Source organism: Lacerta agilis, chromosome 3, assembly GCF_009819535.1.
Source record: "Lacerta agilis isolate rLacAgi1 chromosome 3, rLacAgi1.pri, whole genome shotgun sequence".
NCBI classification, from domain to species: Eukaryota; Metazoa; Chordata; class Lepidosauria; order Squamata; family Lacertidae; genus Lacerta; species Lacerta agilis.
In genome coordinates, this window is record NC_046314.1 from 50,974,648 (window position 1) to 50,992,533 (window position 17,886).

General features: G+C 39.8%; 1 protein-coding gene across 2 annotated transcripts in view; it reads left to right on the plus strand.

Annotated features, from left to right (window-relative positions):
- Positions 1–17,886, plus strand: part of NT5DC1 (5'-nucleotidase domain containing 1) — a 90,810-nt gene that overhangs the window by 66,946 nt on the left and 5,978 nt on the right. For both annotated transcript variants that reach the window (XM_033143641.1, XM_033143640.1), the window contains 3 exons: positions 327–424; positions 14,297–14,415; positions 15,247–15,405. In XM_033143641.1, coding sequence (XP_032999532.1) covers positions 327–424; positions 14,297–14,415; positions 15,247–15,405 — 376 coding nt within the window. The remainder of the gene's footprint in view (positions 1–326; positions 425–14,296; positions 14,416–15,246; positions 15,406–17,886) is intronic.

The following is a 17,886-nucleotide window of genomic DNA, read 5'->3' on the forward strand; positions in this document are numbered from 1 at the left end:
TTGTAAAACTCATTTGTCTGCTTGTTCTTATATTACCTTCACATTTGATTAGCAATCAAAACTCCTGGGGATTTTTTTCAGGTGTATGGCAAACATGATCTAGTGTTGCAATAAAGGTGTCTTTCCTAAATTTCTTATGTAAATTATATTCTCATGCATATAGTAAACAGAAATTATTCCTAAACAAATATTTCTGAAACCCTAACAACAACAACAACAAAAACCCACCCCTAATTCAATTAGTTGATCTTCTTTATACTAGGGCAAATATCTATTTAATGCCTTAAAATGCATTTTGATTGTTTTGTTTTTTATCATTGTCATAGGAATGATTTTGAAGACCTTTTTGACATTGTAATCACAAACGCCCTGAAACCAGGTTTCTTCTCTCAGCCACCAGATCAAAGACCTTTCCGAACACTTGGTAAGCTTGAATAATATTTAAACATTTAAGCCACTTTGATAAACAAGAGCACATTGAGCAGATTGCAAATAACATACAGTAGTACCTCAGTTCTCGAACGTAATCCATTCTGGAAGACCGTTCGACTTCCGAAACATTCGAAAACCGAGGCACAAAGGACTGGCTACAAGTTCAATGGAGAAAATTGAAAAACACGCAGCGGAAGTCATTCGACTTCCGAGGCATGTTCAAAAAAGAAAGCATCTACTTCCAGGCTTTTGGCATTCGGCTTCCTGAACATTTGGCTTCCAAGACTCCCGAAAACTGAAGTACCACTGTATTTAATTGCATAAAAATAAATAAATTCAAGCCTGACAGGCAGAATATTCCAAATCATGGGCACCATCACTAAAAGGACTCTGTGTCAGGTATGTTGTGGTGTTACGGACGGAATGGTGTTGGTACACTCTGGTGACTACAGGCCATTTCGCACAATACACGAAAACAAACTCTGGTGAGTGTGCTTTCAAGAGAGAAATGCAGCCCATCATTGTTCTATGATGAGTGTCACTATATGATATATGTGTTTGCAAATGCATTCTTGTTGCCTTAAGCAGTTTTTTTCCTGTACATCCTTATGTACACCTGCAAAAATGAAATGTATGAAGAGCCCCGGTAATATAAATAATTGCCCTCACCCCACTTATCTGGGAATAAGCCCCATTGAATTCAGTAGCACTTAGATATGGTTACTATTGCACTGTATTTTGAAGAAGATGACTGGCATTTTAAAGGAAAGTAGGATCAGTGCTCCCCAATGAAGCATTTTTTCATAATTTTGTTGAAATTACCTGAGTATGCAATCAGAGTTGGAAACAAACTCTCATAGCAAGCTGTCCACTTCGCCTTGCTTCACTATGCGTTTCTAAATCAGGTACAACTGCTCTACCTTCTACTATGCCAGGGGTAGGCAACATGGCGCCCTCCATGGTTGCACTACAACTCCAGTCAGCCCTGTGAATAGTCAAGAACAATGGCATTTGTAGTCCCAACAGCACCTGGAGAACACCTTGTTGGCTACCCCTGCACAAAGAAATATTTTGGGGGGTTTCCTTACCTGGGTTTAAATGGCCATTCTCTGAAACACCCTCACAGCAAATGACATGCTGCTTTTGCAGCGAAAGTTTTCATTTCACATGCTTTCCCTCTTAGACTCTCTATCTTTTAATAACCTTTTAACAGTTGTCATAAAACAATAGATAAATGGAAAACAATTGACAAGTGGAAAACCACATAAATATTAGGTAAATGGAAAACCAAGAAATAAGACACTAAAAAAATGTATCAAGTTTGGAATCTGATATGCCCCATGGCTGTTAAAATCTGCTATTTACTAGGACTGTGTACAAAGGATAGGGATCTCGTTTCTGTGAGATTTAGCAGCAAGTGAAGGAGCTATTGTCATGCACAGATCTGTGCTTAGTATCATCCTGACGTTGTGACTGGTATAAGAATAGACATGTCAATTTCAGTTTCTCTTTTCCTCATTTTTCCTATCGTAAATTCAGTTCTCCATACTTCTGCAGCAATTTGCAAATGTTTTTGTATATTATGTTCATAATGTATGTGTTTTTGCATGCATTGGTTGGAGAAATGAGAAGAGCTGATTTCAAAGGATAGCCAGCTGTGTTTTTGGTTCACATATTGGCTTGACATAAGTGTGAGTTAGGTAGCTTCTTACCAAAAGGCAAGCAAAACCCTATTTCTCCCCACATCCCTATACTGGTATGATGTAATTTCACATAGCCTGTATGGAGTTCATGCTTGATAGGATTCTAGGAATCTAGAAATAAATGGTCCTGGATATAGTTTACATATAGCCCCATTCAAGGTGGGGATTTATTGTGGGACAAGAATACAGACATGATACAGGCTCCTTTTCTCAGAGAGGATACATTTCCTTCTCTTAGAGACACAGAGGGGAGGGTTAAATACCATCAGCCTAAGCACAATTTTCCTAATCAAATTAGAAGCACCTCTCCTGGAAGCTGCATTAAAGGATTGGGCTTTTTTAAATCATCATATCAATCACAGTTTTCCCAGAGTGACATGCAGTTTCGCTGTTATAAACAGATGGTAATAAGCATTTCAATCAGCCATTTGTATTTGCTTTAGGTTTTTCCCCATAGAGGAAACAGTATCTGGAATATGTGTGTAATTTTAGATCGGGGAAAATTGTAGAGTTAAATGCCTCCAGGTTCTCTGTACTTCCCTGGACAAATGATTATCCTTGTCTCATTTTCACTGGGGTGCATTTAATGAAGAAAAAGCAGAAAAATCACAGCTTTCCAGGCTTAGCATGTAGTGTGACCCTAATTTTCTACTAGAGAGAGATTACTCTGGGCAGGGGAGTAAGCTTATCATGTGTTTAAGAAGAAATCAGCATCTTTCCTCTCTCTCTCTCTCTCTCCCTCTCTCTCTCTCTCTCTGTCTTGGCCACATGCACACCACGGTGCACTGATCATTATGCAGAATGAGTTCCCTATGTGTGCCTTTCACAGATGCAACTGATTGTGCTCCTCTCCTGGGGAAAATTTATTCTTAAGTTTCCCTGGGAAGAGAACAGCAGCTAGATGAGGCCATGGAAGGCGCACAAACAGCAACAGTGCTGTGGTGTCCACAGGAGGAGGGGAAGCTAGGAAAGTACGAGAGTGCCATTGAGAGCCATTCCTTTGTGCAAAGGCTCACCACATGGAAGGTGGGAATGATCAAGAATGGATCATGTCTCGGGTATTTACCTTATTATTAGCCATTTCTTTTTGTGTGTCTGTGTGTGTGTGTGTGTGTGTGTGTGTGCATGTGCATGTGTGTGGCGACAGGAAATTAGGGAGATGAAAACCCTTGATAGAGAGTACTAGTCTGAACTGAAGTTCACTGACAGTTATTAATTTAACTCCAAATATCCCATAATGAACCAGAGGAAAAAATGCTGTCATAAGCAGGCAGCCTGTGTTCTGCCAAGCAGTAAATCAGAGAAATTGAAAGGGCAAGGAATTTGCCCGTTGCCTTCTTCATGCAGATTTTTTTTTATAACATTTCTCATTGAAAAATGAAGTCCTACAAGTAGGAAACGGGTAAGCAAGATGTTGCAGATGACTGCAAATGAAATAAACAAACTGCATGTTATGGGAGGGAGGGTATGTACATACAGGAGCACACACAGTAACTGGGTTAACACTGAGGCAAACTGCCTCCCGGCTTCAAATATGATGATCAATCAGGTTCGGAGCATAGGCAAAACAATACATTGAGTAAAAAAAAAATACGTATACCCAGAGTAGTTTTATGGGCTGTAAGTCTACCCTATACAAGATTCTAAATATCTAGACTTCCCATTTCTGTAGACCCTAGCAGGCAGCTACATCAGGTTTATTGAGTCTCTGGGAAGGTGCCATACATAATGTGTGGGCCACATTTGGTTTAGAGGGTTATGGTTGTACAAAACTCCTATCAAGTAAAAAGCAGTGGGGGGGGAAATAAGTAGATCACTGTGCATAGAGTTCCCTTTTTTTCTTTTGTTGAATTCCCCTAGCATTCCCCCTCATACCCTAGGGGATTACCTCTGAATCGGGAAGTGAATCTGAGAGGAAGTAAACGCTATATCTGGTGTGTGTTTTTTCTGCCTTTCAAAGTCTGAAAAATTACCAAAGAGCAACAGCAGAAAAGCCTGAGTAATTTCTTTTAGCCAAGAACAGAGTTTCCTTTGTTGGTTGAAAATGAGTAGAGAAATTGGTCACAAACTATTGTTAGCTGTATAATAGCAGATTTCTTCTGTAAACTTTAGAACTACAGACAGTTCCCCCCTCCCCCAATTTACATGCATTCCACTCATGAGTGATCACGTTTACAAGTGTCACTGTAAAATATGTAAATAAATTATTTGAACCAGGAAATGGAGACAAAACAGCAAAAAGAGAACTGGAGTGTGGGGAAAACAGTACTGCCACTCCGAGTATATCACTGCCCCAACTCCCTAACCTCCTTGTCTTTCTTCTTCCTGGCCAACGGAGCTGTCGTGTGGAGGGTGCTCCATGCCTCTGGCCGCCCCTCCCTCCCTTGCTCGTTCATGTCAGTTTTGTTCCTTGGGCAGGATCCAAGAGTCCACCCGCCCTCCAATCAGCCCTGCCCTCTCTCTCATCACCCCACAAGCAGGCAGCAACACTATTTACGGGGGGGGGGGGAGACTAGATAAAAGGAAGCAGTCTCCAGCATCTTCCAAGATGAACAGGGAGAGAGCATAGAAGCCCTGGGGCAGCACTGGGCACAAGTAGCCACCCGGCCGCCAACACACTAACCCCAAACTCAACTTTCCGGTCACCAGGGGCAGACAGAGTGCATACGAAGAAGGGTGCATTGTCACCCAGGGAAGGCAGCTTCCCAGCCTCTCTCAACAGCGCCCTCCCTACTTTAACATGACTTCACCTATATGCGTGAAGTCTGGGAACATAAACCTCGCATAAGTGGGGGGGGGACACCTGAACACATACAGGATACTGCCTTTTGATTCATAGTGGCTGACAGAGGTTTAGTCCAGAAGCGAAAACTTTGTGATGATAAGGGTTGTAGTTCAGCAATATCTGGAGGGCCAGAGTTTAGCAACCCCTGGTATAAAACAATACAAATGTATTTAAATTTACTTGCAATCTAACATCCAGGTGGCTTAGAAATAAGATGCACTACTTCCCATTTTTTTGTGGGGTGAGATGATTAGCTTGTTTACCTCTCGATCCAACACAAGCAATGGGGAGTTCATTCATCATTCCCAACAAATATTTTGGTTAAATGTACAGGATGATTTAAAGAGTTTGGGAAATGACCGCTGTAATGCGTAAACCATTTCAAGTGTTGGGTAACTGGACGTCAGAATTGGAACTGTTGCTGAAATTCATTAATTTGGACACTGGACTCAATGCTTCCAAAAGACGCCTCAGATTTTTTTTTTTTTACTTTTGTTTAGATTCAAGCAGCAAATGCTAAAGGTCAAAAACCTCAGAACGCATGACAATTCATTTTCATGTTTGACGCTTGTTTCATCAGTTTTTCCTTGTAGAGTTGGTCACCAGTATAGGATTAGTGTAAATTCTGATGCACGTGGCCTTGTGCTTTCCCCCTCAAAGTACCACTATTTTTCTCTCTCTAAGTTGATTCTTCATAATATTTAACTGATTATTCATAAGTGGGATAGAGCCATCATAATTTATAGAGTCTTCCATGTGGTATTAGAGCTCCTTCACGCTTCTTACAAGGATATCATTGCTATGTAGGAAATTGTATCTGTATTCTGCACACACTTGTATACAATGAAATCAGGCATGTTTATTTCTGACTGATTGATGAGTAATTTCTGTGATTCATTTTTCTATAAACTACCAGAAGTGGTGTACAAATATGAAATGTAGCATAATGGTGAACACTCCATTTGATAAAATTAAATCCAGAGGACGAGGAAGTTAAGAAGCCATTGGAAAAGGCTCTCCACTTAGTCATTCCAGGAATTACATTATAAAATTAGTTCTCTTCCAGAAGGTTAAATATAGCATTTAAAGAGCATTATATAAAACTTAGCAGTATTATGCATATCTAAGACTAACTGATACATTTAGAATAGTATGTATTGGAGCAGTATGGTAGAAGAAGCTGATTTTCTGCACATTTTGGTGGAACTGTTGTACTATAGAAACATTCTGAACAAATATAAATATGAAACTTATTCAGTTAATTTGTATTATTACAGACATATGGAGCATTGTAATCTGTAGTATGTTAATGGCTGAAAAAATAATGGCTTCTCTGAAGTGTAAAAAACAAAAACTACCATTGATATCATTATGCAATGCTCATGAATAAAAGCACAGCTACTTACTGTTCATAAATGTTTAGGAAAGGAAAATGCTATGCAATTATTTATAGCTCTCAGATCTCCCATTCCTGCATACTTGCTTGCCTGTCAGCTTTTCAGCATGGTTGGAAACCTCAGTTGGCTGTGGCTTTCCACAGAAAAAAAGGATGTGTGCACATATGATAAGGGACATAAAGCATACTAGCAAATTTCATACATGGCAATATCTGTGAAGGAATTCATTTTGTGTGTAGCATTCCTGAATGACTACTTTGTCCAATCCAAAATTGTATTCAGGAGAGTGATTGGTGTGGGGTGAGTAAATATCCTTGGGAGCAAACCATTACAAGAGTTGTTAAAGAACCATCCACAACCCATAGACCCTAGATCAAAGTAGAGCAGGGGTAGCTTATCAATGTCTTGCCTTGTCTTGATATTGAAGAGAAGCTTTACTGCAGCACTTGAGTTCTTAGTGTCAATGCATTAAATATATAAATCTTTCTGTCAGGGACTTGAATTCACTTAGTTAGATTAATGCAAAGACTGGATAGGTTTAACTAGAAAAAGTTACTGTTTATTTATTGAAAACCTTTCAGGCAGTTGAGTAAGGTCATTCTCAGGAATTTTATTGGCATGCTTTAAGTAATCTGAACAGATAGAAAATGCTGGGAATTTGGAGCAGTCTTTCCAGGCCTGATCCTCTGCACTGTAGCGGTGCAGCCCTATTTTTGCACAATAGTACAGGGAGTGATCGGACCATGACAAGGGAGGAGCTTGCACATGTTGCTGCGTGGCGAATTTCTTTCTGTTGCAATTACCAGATGACTCTTAACAACCATGTAGGACGATAGTCATGAGTAGCCTTTGACCATTTGCTCAGGGCTACTCCTCTGCAGCAGCATGGAATTCCATGCAGTATTAACACTGCTGAGGGTGGGGTGCTGCTGTAGAGCTGGCGGATTCCTGCATCAGCCACAAGCACTAGAGAGTATATCTTGACGCGAGAGGGCTGTGGGTGAACCAAGCTGATTGGGGTAAGAGTGGTGGGTGAAAAAATGTGAGAGCATTAGGCTTGGACAGGAGTGATGTCACTCTTGAGCCTGGCAATGAGGGAAACACTGATAAGCCAGGGAGGAAGAAGAAGAAGAGCTTGGATTTGATATCCCGCTTTTCACTACCCGAAGGAGTCTCAAAGCGGCTAACATTCTCCTTTCCCTTCCTCCCCCACAACAAACACTCTGTGAGGTGAGTGGGGCTGAGAGACTTCAAAGAAGTGTGACTAGCCCAAGGTCACCCAGCAGCTGCATGTGGAGGAGCGGAGACACAAACCCGGTTCACCAGATAACGAGTCCACCGCTCTTAACCACTACACCACACTGGCTCTGGAGTGAGAAGCAGCCGCAGCATCACAGAAGCAAATGAGTTGCAGGTGCAGGAATCAATGGGTAGAGTCAGGGCTCAGGAGGGAAGTTGGCTCCTCGGCACAACCCATTGAACCCCCTGGGAGAGCTGGGAGTGGGACCAATGAAGGCAATTAGGACATTTCCAGTAGCAGGCTGGGCTTTTTCTAGCCACCAGCATATCCCCAGGATTTGCAAGGCTGAGAAGCACCTGCGGGGAAGTATGTTGTGGATAAAATGTACAAGGTGTGCAGGGAACTGAGCTTGCTGATAAAGCTCCCTTTCAATTTTTCTGGCCTCTGTTCTGGTTCTTTTCTTTTCAGAGTTTGAGGAATTTACTCTCATCATTTGCCAGCCTTCCATATTCTATTGCACAATGCACTCTTTTTAGCTTCATTTTGTTCCAGCTTGTTTTATTTTCCTATTTATTTAGTTATTAAATTTTGTATACTGCCCTTCATCCAGGGCTGTTTAAAATATGAAAACACAAGCATACATAGCATAGTAGCAAACAAACACAATAACCCTTCACACACACATAATTTTAAAATGCCATAATTTGTTTGATGTTAAAAAGCTATCTTGAAAATGCAAGTTCCTATGCTTAGCAACCAATAATTGGTTTTTTAAAATTAGAAGCCATATAATTCTGGCGGTCTATTGTTTGTCAGCCTCCAAAGTAATAAGGAAAACTGACCTCTGGGTGGGTCACTGAGTATCCATCTGTAGAACTTGAAAAGGCAGCTGCTTTACATTTTTGTATTATATTCAGGTCCTAAGATCCTCATTCAGAAATCTAAACACTGAAAGTACTGGGCAAAGCTTCCACCGTAAAGACACAGGGAACCTGTCCATCTGCTCTGCTTTGATATTAAATGCTGCATTTGGCATTAAAGCGATATGGAAGCTATGCAAAATCCATTTCAAAGGAAACCAGTGCTGCTTCCTCCAGAGAGTAGACAGACATAATATTCCTTTTGTTGAGGGTTGAAAAGGTTTTCAGCGCATCCGGCCAAATGCACCTAAAATAAATGTTCCACTGCGGAAATAATGGACTTCCCAGTTGAAGATGCTGCACTATCAAATCTCCATTTTAATAAATTGCAGGATTTGTTTAGAAATCAGATTACATTAGTGTTAGTTACAAAGTGTACTGTGTTAATGAATGAACGTGAACTCTTCAACAGCTCCAATTCTAGTGCCACATATACATAACACTTTCAAACTTTTTAGTACCCTAGGGCAACCTAATTATCTATCTATCTATCTATCTATCTATCTATCTATCTATCTATCTATCTACCGGTATCTATATCTATCTATCTATCATCTATCTATATCTATCTATCTATATCTATCTATCTATCTATCATCTATCTCTATCTGTCATTTATCTATCTATCATCTATCTATCTCTATTGAGCGGGAAATCAGATCAGTGCTCTGTGGAAAGCAGTTTATTCCTTTCCCCCATGCCATAAGCTCGATTTAAAAAACTCTTTCCAGAACTGCTATTTGCTATTGGAAGGAAATTACTAATAGGCCAATGGGAAATAGCAAATTTGGGGGATGCAATTTTTGTATGGCCATAAGAACATAGCATGAGGAGAGTTACCCCCCCACACACACACACTTGCACTGCAGTCTTGATACTTGATTCCCATGCCTGCTGTTTTGCATTTGTTTTGTTTTCAATACACTTTAAATGTATCCATGCATTTAGCATAATGTATCACTTCCCCCAAATATATACATAGAGCAAACCTAGGTTTGATGCTGTGTCGTATGTGATATGATCCTTAGCAAATCATTGGCGTGTGTGTCTGCGTGCAGAATAGTTACGTGACTGGGAAGGTAGCTAATGACATCATCTGCTTCCTACCAAAGTGGTTGGCAATGGGAATGTTGTGTCAAAATGAACAGATGTAGTAGTATGCTGAAAAATATGCTAAAGGTTTGCCAGTCAGCCCAAACTGCTTATTATAGAAGTACGGCAGGAAATGAGTATTTGTGTTGTTGTTGTTGTTTTGAAAAACCCTAGTGGATATGGAAAATACTGTATGTGAGGTGATAGTGAGGACACATTCTTTCACACACAAAAAAATAATGAAAAAATAATGAGGACAAAATTTGATAGGGATAGCATTTGGAAACTACTTTTTTTGAAAGAAGCAAATTTCCCCCCTTACTTTTCATGTATTATTGCAGTTTACTGTAAATATTAAATGATGTGTCATAGTTCCTAAAACACAATTACATCATTTTTACAGCTAGTAGTGGGAATTGCAAAACGGGACTTGGAGCAATTAATGAGAGAACTAAAAATGAAGGGTTTTGCGTACTACATTCCTTGCAGATTCAAGCTCGGCAGCAACTGCCAAAAAGCTTCCTTTAGACATAGTTTCCATGCAGCTATGCATGCTGGTTTTCATTAAAAGCTTCACTGTTCATTTGTGTGTTCTTAAAAAAAAAAAAAGTTCAGGTTGTTGGGTTGTTGTTTTTTTTACTAGGGTTAGTCCTTAAAATAAACTGTTTTTCACAGGAAACACATTCTGCTTTTTATTACCATTAATATCAAGTCAGTTATTTTAAGCATGTTATAATTAGTTCTAAGACTTTCTGGTGATTAATGTAACCCATAAGACAGAGAGAGCATCATATTTCGGCAATGATCTAAGTATAGGGATTAGGAAAGGTTAAACTGTTGCCTATAACTCACAGTGGTTGTCTTCTATACTAGTCTACTGAGGAACAACGCCAGACTGATTTTGACTTAACCCACAGTTAACCTGTAGTGTGTAGACTGACTATATCTGGGAACTAAAGGCTAGATCCAAGCTCCTGTGTTGGACTGGTTTAGTGTCGTTTTTTAGCTGCTAAAGAATTAGAAATAATAACAGTTCAAACTAAAATAAGTTTGTAAAATGTGAGAAGGAATTCATTCTGCAAAGCAAGGTAGCTAAATTATTAATCTGAGTGATATTCATACCATTGGGTTGGATCCAGGCGTAATAATGCTTAGAGTAGACCCACTGTGCTCATGATTCAACCCTTATTCTAGATCAGGCATCCCTAAACTTGGACCTCTAGCTGTTTTGGGACTACAACTCCCATCATCCCTAGCTAACAGGACCAGTGGTCAGGGATGATTGGAACTGTAGTCCCAAAACAGCTGGAGGGCCAAGTTTGGGGGTGCCTGTTCTAGATTCAACTGTCATATTCAATTAGTCATCCAAGCTATGTGAAAAGAGGAAGTTATTATTAAAGCCATTCAGTTTCACATCTTCACTTACAGCCATACTTTGAGCTTCGTTTCGGTATGGGGTGGGGAACCTGTGGCTCTCCAGATACTGTTTGATTCCCAACTCTTATCAGCCCTATCCAGCACTGCCAATGGTCAGGGATGATGTGAATTGTTGTCTAGTCTGGATGGCACAAGGTTCTACAGCCCTTGTTTTCATATTCAGACATAGTGTTAACCATAGTTAAAGAAGGTGGGCTATGGTTAAGCATTATGTCTGCACAGGGCCACAAAGCTTAAGCAAAACAGTTTTATTTTTCTGCCCCCCCCCCCGTGGATGTGCCCACGCAAAGTTGTCAGTGCATGGGTAGCTTTTTCCGGGTACGAGCTTATGCTCCTTTGTAGAAACCTGAGCTATTTCAGTTTTATGCCTCTGAAATCTACCTCATGCTTCCTAGCCACTCTAGCAGGTGGTGCTTGATGGCATGTATTTGGGCTGTGTGCTGCCCCCGCCCCTCAAATGCTACTTCACTGCACACCATGAGTTCTGTTAACCAGATGTCTGCTGTGGGCATGTGCATGGGTATTTGTTTACCTGTGGGCATGCATCTTTTTGTAAAAAAAGTTTTTAATCTTTCGAAATGCAAGTTTTTCAACATACCAGACTTGCACAAAATACTGGTGGTGAAGAGGAGGAGGAGGAAGAGAAGAAGAAGAAGAAGAAGAAGAAGAAGAAGAAGAAGAAGAAGAAGAAGAAGAAGAAGAAGAATGTGTCTCCAGGCCACAAAACCTAAAGGCTGTTATGTGTGTGCATCTAGGTATTAGTTTACCTGTGCATGAATACTTTTAATTCTCTTTTTGAAATATAAGTTTTTTTATCTACAAGATTTGCACATAAGAGCAGTCACTGTGATTTGGCATGGGCAGGAGGACAAATCAGCATTTTTAGGAATTGTTTTATTATAAAACCTTTGAAAAAACTGCATATAATAGCATTCTATTTTTTATTTTTTTAAATAATTTTTATTAATCAAAATACACACTTACATATACATACACATACACATAGAACAAATACACATTAAACACACCTACACATATAGATCTAATTCCAAATACCTTTTCATCCATATATTTTTATTACAAAAACTCTTTAAAAATATAGGTTCATTCAGCCTTACTGAAGCGATCAGAAGGCTAGAACGATCAGAAGGCTAGAATAACATTCTATTTTTATGGACATGCCATCCTTTTGAAATATGAGGTTTATCTGTCTGCTCTATCTTGAAATGAGTGTTTGGCAGCCATTTTCAACAAAATAACAATAGCAAGGCAACAATTGTATTTCTTATTAAAACGTTTCCTACAACAAAGTGTTTTAAAATAGAAATATATTAATAGAACAAAGAAGAAACATCAGAAGGAACCAATGCTTTTAACCAAACCAAAGAAATAAACCAAGAAATGATGAGTTAAGAATAACACAACTTTCTTTGTCCGTATTGCTGATGATTTGCTAGTGCAAAAAAGCACAAAAGGAAAACAGTCTTTCTGCATGAACAAAAGACAACAAAGCATCTGTTCTAACTTTGAATTTCCTTTCTTTTTGTCCAAGTTATGAAACATCTCAAATAAATATTTTGTCTACAAGTAATCTTTTATCATTAAAAAAAATGCTACTGTGTAAATGAATTCTTAGTTGAACCCACTTTTGGCCACTCTTGTGAAAGCATTAACACAGACCACATGTTGGAAACCTGGCATGCCCCTGAAGGGAATTGAAACCATTTCATTTTTTCTTCCTTGTAGACAGTGTAAATATGTACATAGCAGAACATGTGAAAGTGCTTGTGAAGCAGATTGTTAAGACAAGAAGGGAGATGATCTACCTATAGCCTGGTGGAATGGGTTCTGTGCCAGGGTATGCTTTATGTGAATAAGAACTTGATAGTGCATTCCTACGTATGTATATGCAGAAATCGGTCCCACTTAATTCCTTGATATTTAGGCAGGTGTGCATATGATTGCAGCTTGAATTTATGATTTTAGTTTAGCATTTGTATTGCTAAGCCAGTAGCATAGGAAGTAGTCTGACAAAAGCAGATACACATTATTCCCCACCTAGAGTACAACCTTGCAGTTTATAGAACCTGCACAGATCCCTTCCGCGACCCTCATCTGCCAAATAGCTTCAAACCCCTGTTATTCTTGGCTCCATATCTGACACATCTCAGGCCTGTTCTATGGATGTGCTCTTGGGAGAGCATCCACCTACAGACTTATATTGTAAGATACACAATACAAAAATGAGGCTGCCACTCATGGCGAGCTGCAGCTTGCAGCATTGTTACATGAAAAAATAAAGTGTTTGGAAGCATTCTTAACATGAATGGTTTCTAGTCTTGTTTTGTATCCATGTGTTATCTGTTAGCTCCACAGAGTGGCCTACCTTATTATTTTGTCATTATAATGAGCAGATAGCATCTGAGTGATAATTGTCTATTAATGCATTGTTTAAACCTGGTGCCCCTTTGGGGTGAGCTATGTGAAGCTGCAGCATGGAGGAAGAAGGTCCCTTTTTGTCCTAGTAGGCCAGTCTTTTTGTTCCTCCTGACCTGGTTCCATGGCTGTGACTGCCTATTAGTCTGCACATCTGCCCTCCAGGCTCTCTGACTGCCCTGCTGCCTTCCCATTCTGCCCTTCTCTTCATATCCCCCCATCTTGCCAGTCCTTTCCCTGTGGTCCATTTTGCCACTGCTTTGACTAACTAGATATGAACCTGCTATGACTTAGCTAGTCCTTCCATTGCTCCAACCTGGCAATAGTCCCAGTCATGCTATTGGCTTACATCTTTTTCTCTTCACGTGTGCACTTGCTGTAACCCAGTACTAACCTCTTGCATGATGTCTTGTAAAGGACAAAATACAAATAACTACCATGTAGAGTTTATCCTCTTTCAAAAAAGAAAGAAAGAAAGAAAGAAAGAAAGAAAGAAAGAACTGCTGGTTACTTCACTGACCAATCTTCATGTAACATCTGAGTCATTTACATTTTTGGAAAATACCATCATACAGCAGTCCTTATTTTGTTTTCAATGAAGTATTTTTAAAAAGGCAATAGCTCAAGCAGAACGAAGGGTCTCTCTGAGATAAATTGCACAGTCAAGTTGTTGAGGTTGTTGGTGACTCTCAATGATGGGAAGCAATGGGGAAAGGCATTGTGTTGGTTACGATGTCGAAATTACTCAGTAACAGTCCCAAAGTTGTGCCTGGTTTCTGTAGCAGTTGTTCCAGAAGAGTGGTTGGTTTCTTTGTGTCTTCGCTAAAATGGGTAAATTTGCTTTGTTCCTTCAGAGAATGACGAGGAACAAGAGGCCCTCTTATCTTTGGACAAACCTGGCTGGTACTCCCAAGGTAATGCAACCCATTTGTATGAGTTGCTGAAGAAGATGACTGGCAAACTAGAACCAAAGGTATTTAGAAAAATGAAGATTAAGTCAAATAACAGGCCATCGTCTTGTGAAGCTGCTTTCTCAACATCAGCCTGAATTCAGTGTATTAGTACATCTGATCAACTTTTCAGAGGCAGCAGAGTTGATAACTTACAATATGAATTGGTTAGGAGTAGGAGACAAAAATAAAATTTTACCATACATCTTGACTCTGCCATAGATTATCAGGCTTCATTATAAAGATTAGTGCTAACTAGCAATACAGCAGTGTTTGAATGTGTGACATTCAACATTCATAACCTTTGAAAACAAGCTTGGTTGTTGTTTTTTTCTTATGAGTGAAACGGGAATGTTTTATATCAAACCTTTAAACTTTGGTGGGCCAAATAAAATTGCCTTTCAGACTGCATGCTGACCATCTGCAAGATTAGCTCATAGTATGATATGACAATTAACAGTGTCTGTTCTTTATTCTGTATTTTTCTTGGATTTTAATTGCATAAAATCTCTACAAAGCCCACCTGGGCATGTAAAGAGGAAAACCTGGGATTGATGTGACTCGTTTTTCCAATAAAAGTTCACATATAAGCTTCCCTTATCTTAATTTAGTGACTAATTTCCCTCTGCCTGGTGCTCCAGAAATGCCAGTAGCCATTGCCAAACTCTCTTGTCCCGTGTAGAAGCCACCTCATAACAATCTACTGTCGTTTTGGGGTGGGAATGGGAGCAGCGTGGAGAGAAACATCTATTGGACTTCAATACCTTTTATTTGGCTGTTTTGAAACTCTATTGTGCTTCACCGTGCCTTTTCACTGCATGCAGATTACAACTGTCTTGCCGCTTCACTTTCAGGTTGTTTACTTTGGGGACAGCATGCACTCAGATATTTTCTCAGCCCATCACTATAGTAACTGGGAGACTGTCCTCATCTTAGAGGAGCTTCAAGGGGACCATGCTATGGTGCCTACAGAGACAGAGTCTGAACCCTTAGAAAAGAAAGGAAAGTATGAGGTAAGGATGCTAAATATCCAGGTTCCATGTAATCCCACCCCCCCCCCTTTATTAAATACAAAACATCATAACTTTATGATCTGTGCATGCATACAGATATAAGTACAGCAGAATTCTGTGACAATACTAAACTTCTTATCTAGAAATACTTTGAAGGCTAATTCAACAGGATTAGTTGTGACAGAATGTCAATAGGAATGCACATTCCAAAGCACATCCCATTGAAAACTATGCAATGCACTTAGGTGGTATCTGTATTAAGTTGTGCTTTCACACACATTTGGATATGGATCAGATTTATGCATTTTACATACATCTCTCCTTAGCTCCTTTAGCTGATAACCCATGTTTTAGCTCACAAACATTTATTTGGCCAGAAATGATATCCCACAGTTCAAATTACTGCTTCTCCCATTTTCTTTGTTTTTGTCGATCACTGCTACATTTATAGTCATATTAATCTTTGACAAGACACAATCCTGTGGTTTCCCCCCCTTGATCATCATATCTATTGATATATTCACTTTCACTGGGTGCACAAGCCACGAGGAAATTTTATTAGAGAAGCTGTATGGCAATGACTAGAAACTAAGCAACCGTGGTGTCCCTTCGGGGAAGGAAGGCACTCTGATCCAGTAGAGTGTTCCATCAGAAGAACAGGAGGAGAGGTGATTTTCGCCATTCCCCTTCTCCCGGCTTGTTAACATGCCAACCTTCAAATCTGCTCCAGAGGATTGCGGGACACTTTGGAACAACATGCGAGGGAAAGGGGGTGTGGATAAAAATGAGAAACTGGAAAAAAGAAAAAGAAAACCACCTTCCTTCCATTATGCTGATGGGAGCTTTTTGCCAGCAGAGGGCCACTACTGGAAACAACCCTGGAGTTTTCATTTTGATGGAATTTGTGCATAACAATTCCCTGGTGGGTCGCCAAGAAGTTGCCATCATTAATTTGAAGTACGAGCAGAAAAACAATGTTCTTCATTTGTTCCACATTAGGAACACAGGAAGCTTCTCCCAAAAGAGACCCTTAGCCCATCTAGCTCAGTATTGTCCACACTGACCAGCAGTAGTTCTCCTGGGAGTCAGGAAGGAGTTTCTCCTAGGCGTACCAGGAGAGACGAGGGGTTAAATTTAGGCCTTTGTGCATGCAAAGCTGATGTACTTCCTCTGAGCAACAGTCATCACCCAGCATGGAATGTTGCATTGACCATACTTGCAAGCACAAATAAACACTAATCAGAATAATAGAATTGTAGGTTTGGGACCTCAAGGGTCACCCAGTCCAACTCCCTGCAATGCATGAATATTTTGCCCAACATGGGGATCGAAACCATGACCCAGTACATGTGACCCTATATCATGACAGTAAGGTTCAGAGGAAACCATTTTTTAAAAAAGTTTTTATGTTGTTGACATGTTACAAGAATCTTAATGATTTAAGGTATAGAGGGCATGAATAAGGAGACAGTGTGGTTCCTATTCATCCATTAATTTCACTGAATGGCCTTGAGTAAACATCTATTCCCTTGACCTTGGTTCTTCATCTATAAGTTAGGGATAATTACTGTACTTTTCCATGTATAAGTCTAAAGTTTAAAGTTTTTTTTACTTTAAAATTATGTGGGGAAACTGTGAGTCGTCTTATACACTGGGCAATCTCTCCCCCCCCCCCCATTTTGTTAAATTGAGGTCTCTAAAAATAGGAAGTGTCTTATACACGGAAAAATACGGTACATACCTCATCTTACGTTAGAATAAACAAAATAAGAGATGATGAAGCTCTTGATATACTGAAAGTGCTGCTAAATTGTGATTGATGGTAATAATAGTAATACTATTAATAACAATAACACTATTTGCCTTTTGTGTCATGCGGTTTTGTTTTTCGTTTATGAATAGCATAGAATAGCACATCAAAGTCAGAAGAGGGGGAAAATGTGTTCAAACGGCAGTTTCCTTCCTGTGTTGAGCAAAGCCCGGGGAAAATACAAATACACCCTTTAAAAAAGAAATGTATTCCCCACCTCTACACTGCAACAGAAACACCACAAAAATCTAAATAAGAGGCTCTTCATGTAGGCCAGGCTGCTAACACTTTTTAAAAACTTCACGTATATTCATATTTTCAGAATACTCGGAACAAATGTTACCACCAGGGAGAGGGGTTTTCTTTTGTGCCTTCTTGACAGTGTTGGTTGTTGCTTCTAACCAAACAAAGGGCCGGGTGGCAGTTTTAGGAATCCTGCATGTGCTCCAAGGGAATTAGTTTGGTGTCCATTTCCTGGATTTTGCACTCTAATCTCTGTCCTGCATGGTCTGTCCTTAAAGACCTTTAGTTCAGCCAGGCAGTTTCTGTAATTTTCCCATAGGCTTGTGTTGAATTCCTATATCTACCACCAGTGACAGCAAGCAAGCAGAGGAGAAGCCAATTGGGTTGATCAAAGGGTTCTGAGCTGAGTGGGGCTAGGATAGGTCAGG